Source organism: Mandrillus leucophaeus, unplaced genomic scaffold, assembly GCF_000951045.1.
Source record: "Mandrillus leucophaeus isolate KB7577 unplaced genomic scaffold, Mleu.le_1.0 Scaffold195, whole genome shotgun sequence".
Classification (NCBI taxonomy): domain Eukaryota; kingdom Metazoa; phylum Chordata; class Mammalia; order Primates; family Cercopithecidae; genus Mandrillus; species Mandrillus leucophaeus.
The window spans coordinates 1,858,240-1,859,458 of record NW_012101976.1 but is presented as its reverse complement, the minus strand read 5'-3'; the positions used below and the strand labels follow the sequence as shown (position 1 = coordinate 1,859,458).

General features: G+C 56.9%; 1 protein-coding gene across 1 annotated transcript in view; it reads right to left on the bottom strand.

The window, feature by feature from the left end:
- ZNF500 (zinc finger protein 500) overlaps positions 1 to 1,219 on the bottom strand; it is a gene marked incomplete at its 3' end in the record, with an annotated part of 19,652 nt that overhangs the window by 11,387 nt on the left and 7,046 nt on the right. The window contains exon 3 of the mRNA XM_011978496.1: positions 221 to 404. Within this exon, the coding sequence (XP_011833886.1) occupies positions 221 to 404 (184 nt within the window). The remainder of the gene's footprint in view (positions 1 to 220; positions 405 to 1,219) is intronic.

Below are 1,219 nucleotides of genomic sequence, written 5' to 3'. Positions count from 1 at the left end.
GTCATCACCAGTCACACAGCTCACCTAGCACCGCCCCTGCCGCCCCTGCACACCAAGGCCCCCACAGCCCAGTGGCCGCCCACCCAAGATCCACTCCTTGTTGGAGAGTCTGTGCATCCCACATCCAGGCAGGCCTCTGCCCTGGCCACACACCACACTCCATTCGCCTTCACCCCCTCCCCTGCACCACTTCTCCTTCCTCCAAAGGGGTGCTACTCACCCCTCTCTGGCCACAGCAGCGGGCCCCCCTGTGGCCTGTGGCTCAGCTGGGCTGGGGGCTGCTGGCTGGAGCATCGAGCCTCTTCCTCCAGGGACAGATCCTCTGGCTGAGCCTCTGCCTGGCGTTTCAAGGACTGTCCCCCCATTCTGAGGGGCACCTCGTCATCAGAAAGCAGCTCTGAGCCCTGCACACAGACAGAAATCTTGCCCACCAGCTCCCAGAAGGCCACAAGGAAAATCCCCGCAGGGCCCCACACCCCTCACCTCAGGCACCCCAGCCGGCTGCCCACCCCCAGGCTGTCTGCAGCCTCCCTCCCTCTGCCCAGCCATGTGGCAGTGCTCCCTGCAGCCAGCTCCCAGCCTGCTCTACTCCATGGTCTCTCCCTGTTACCACAATCATGTCCCCATCACAGTCTTACCCTCCATTCCTTGGTCCTCCTGATAGACCCTGGGCCAGAAGAGCCCTGAGTCAGCCCTGGCCTCATTTCAGAAGTTCACATAACTGCATTTGCTAGATTTTTTGAAATTATCTGGCCAGCCGCAATGGCTCACACCTGTAATTCCAGCACTTTGGGAGGCCGAGGCGGGTGGATCGCTTGAGGCCAGGAGTTCGAGACCAGCCTGACCAATATGGTAAAACTCCATCTCTACTAAAAATACAAAAATTAGCCGGGCATGGGGGCAGCGCGCCTGTAATCTCAGGTACTTGGGAGGCTGAGGCAGGAGAATCGCTCGAACCCGGGAGGTAGAGGTTGCAGTGAGCCAAGATCATGCCACTGCACTCCAGCCTGGGTAACAGAGCAAGACTCTGTCTCAGGGGGAAAAAAAAAAGAAGAAATTATCAACAGGTGCTCTGAGATTATCTGTTTCCTAATTCCAGGAAAGATGATTTGAATGAAATTGAGTCTTAGAACTGAGCTCTAAAATAGCACGTGGATAAGAAACATCCCTAGGCAACTGCAAACCCAGCATCAGGGACCCATCTCTGGGTTCCTCTTGT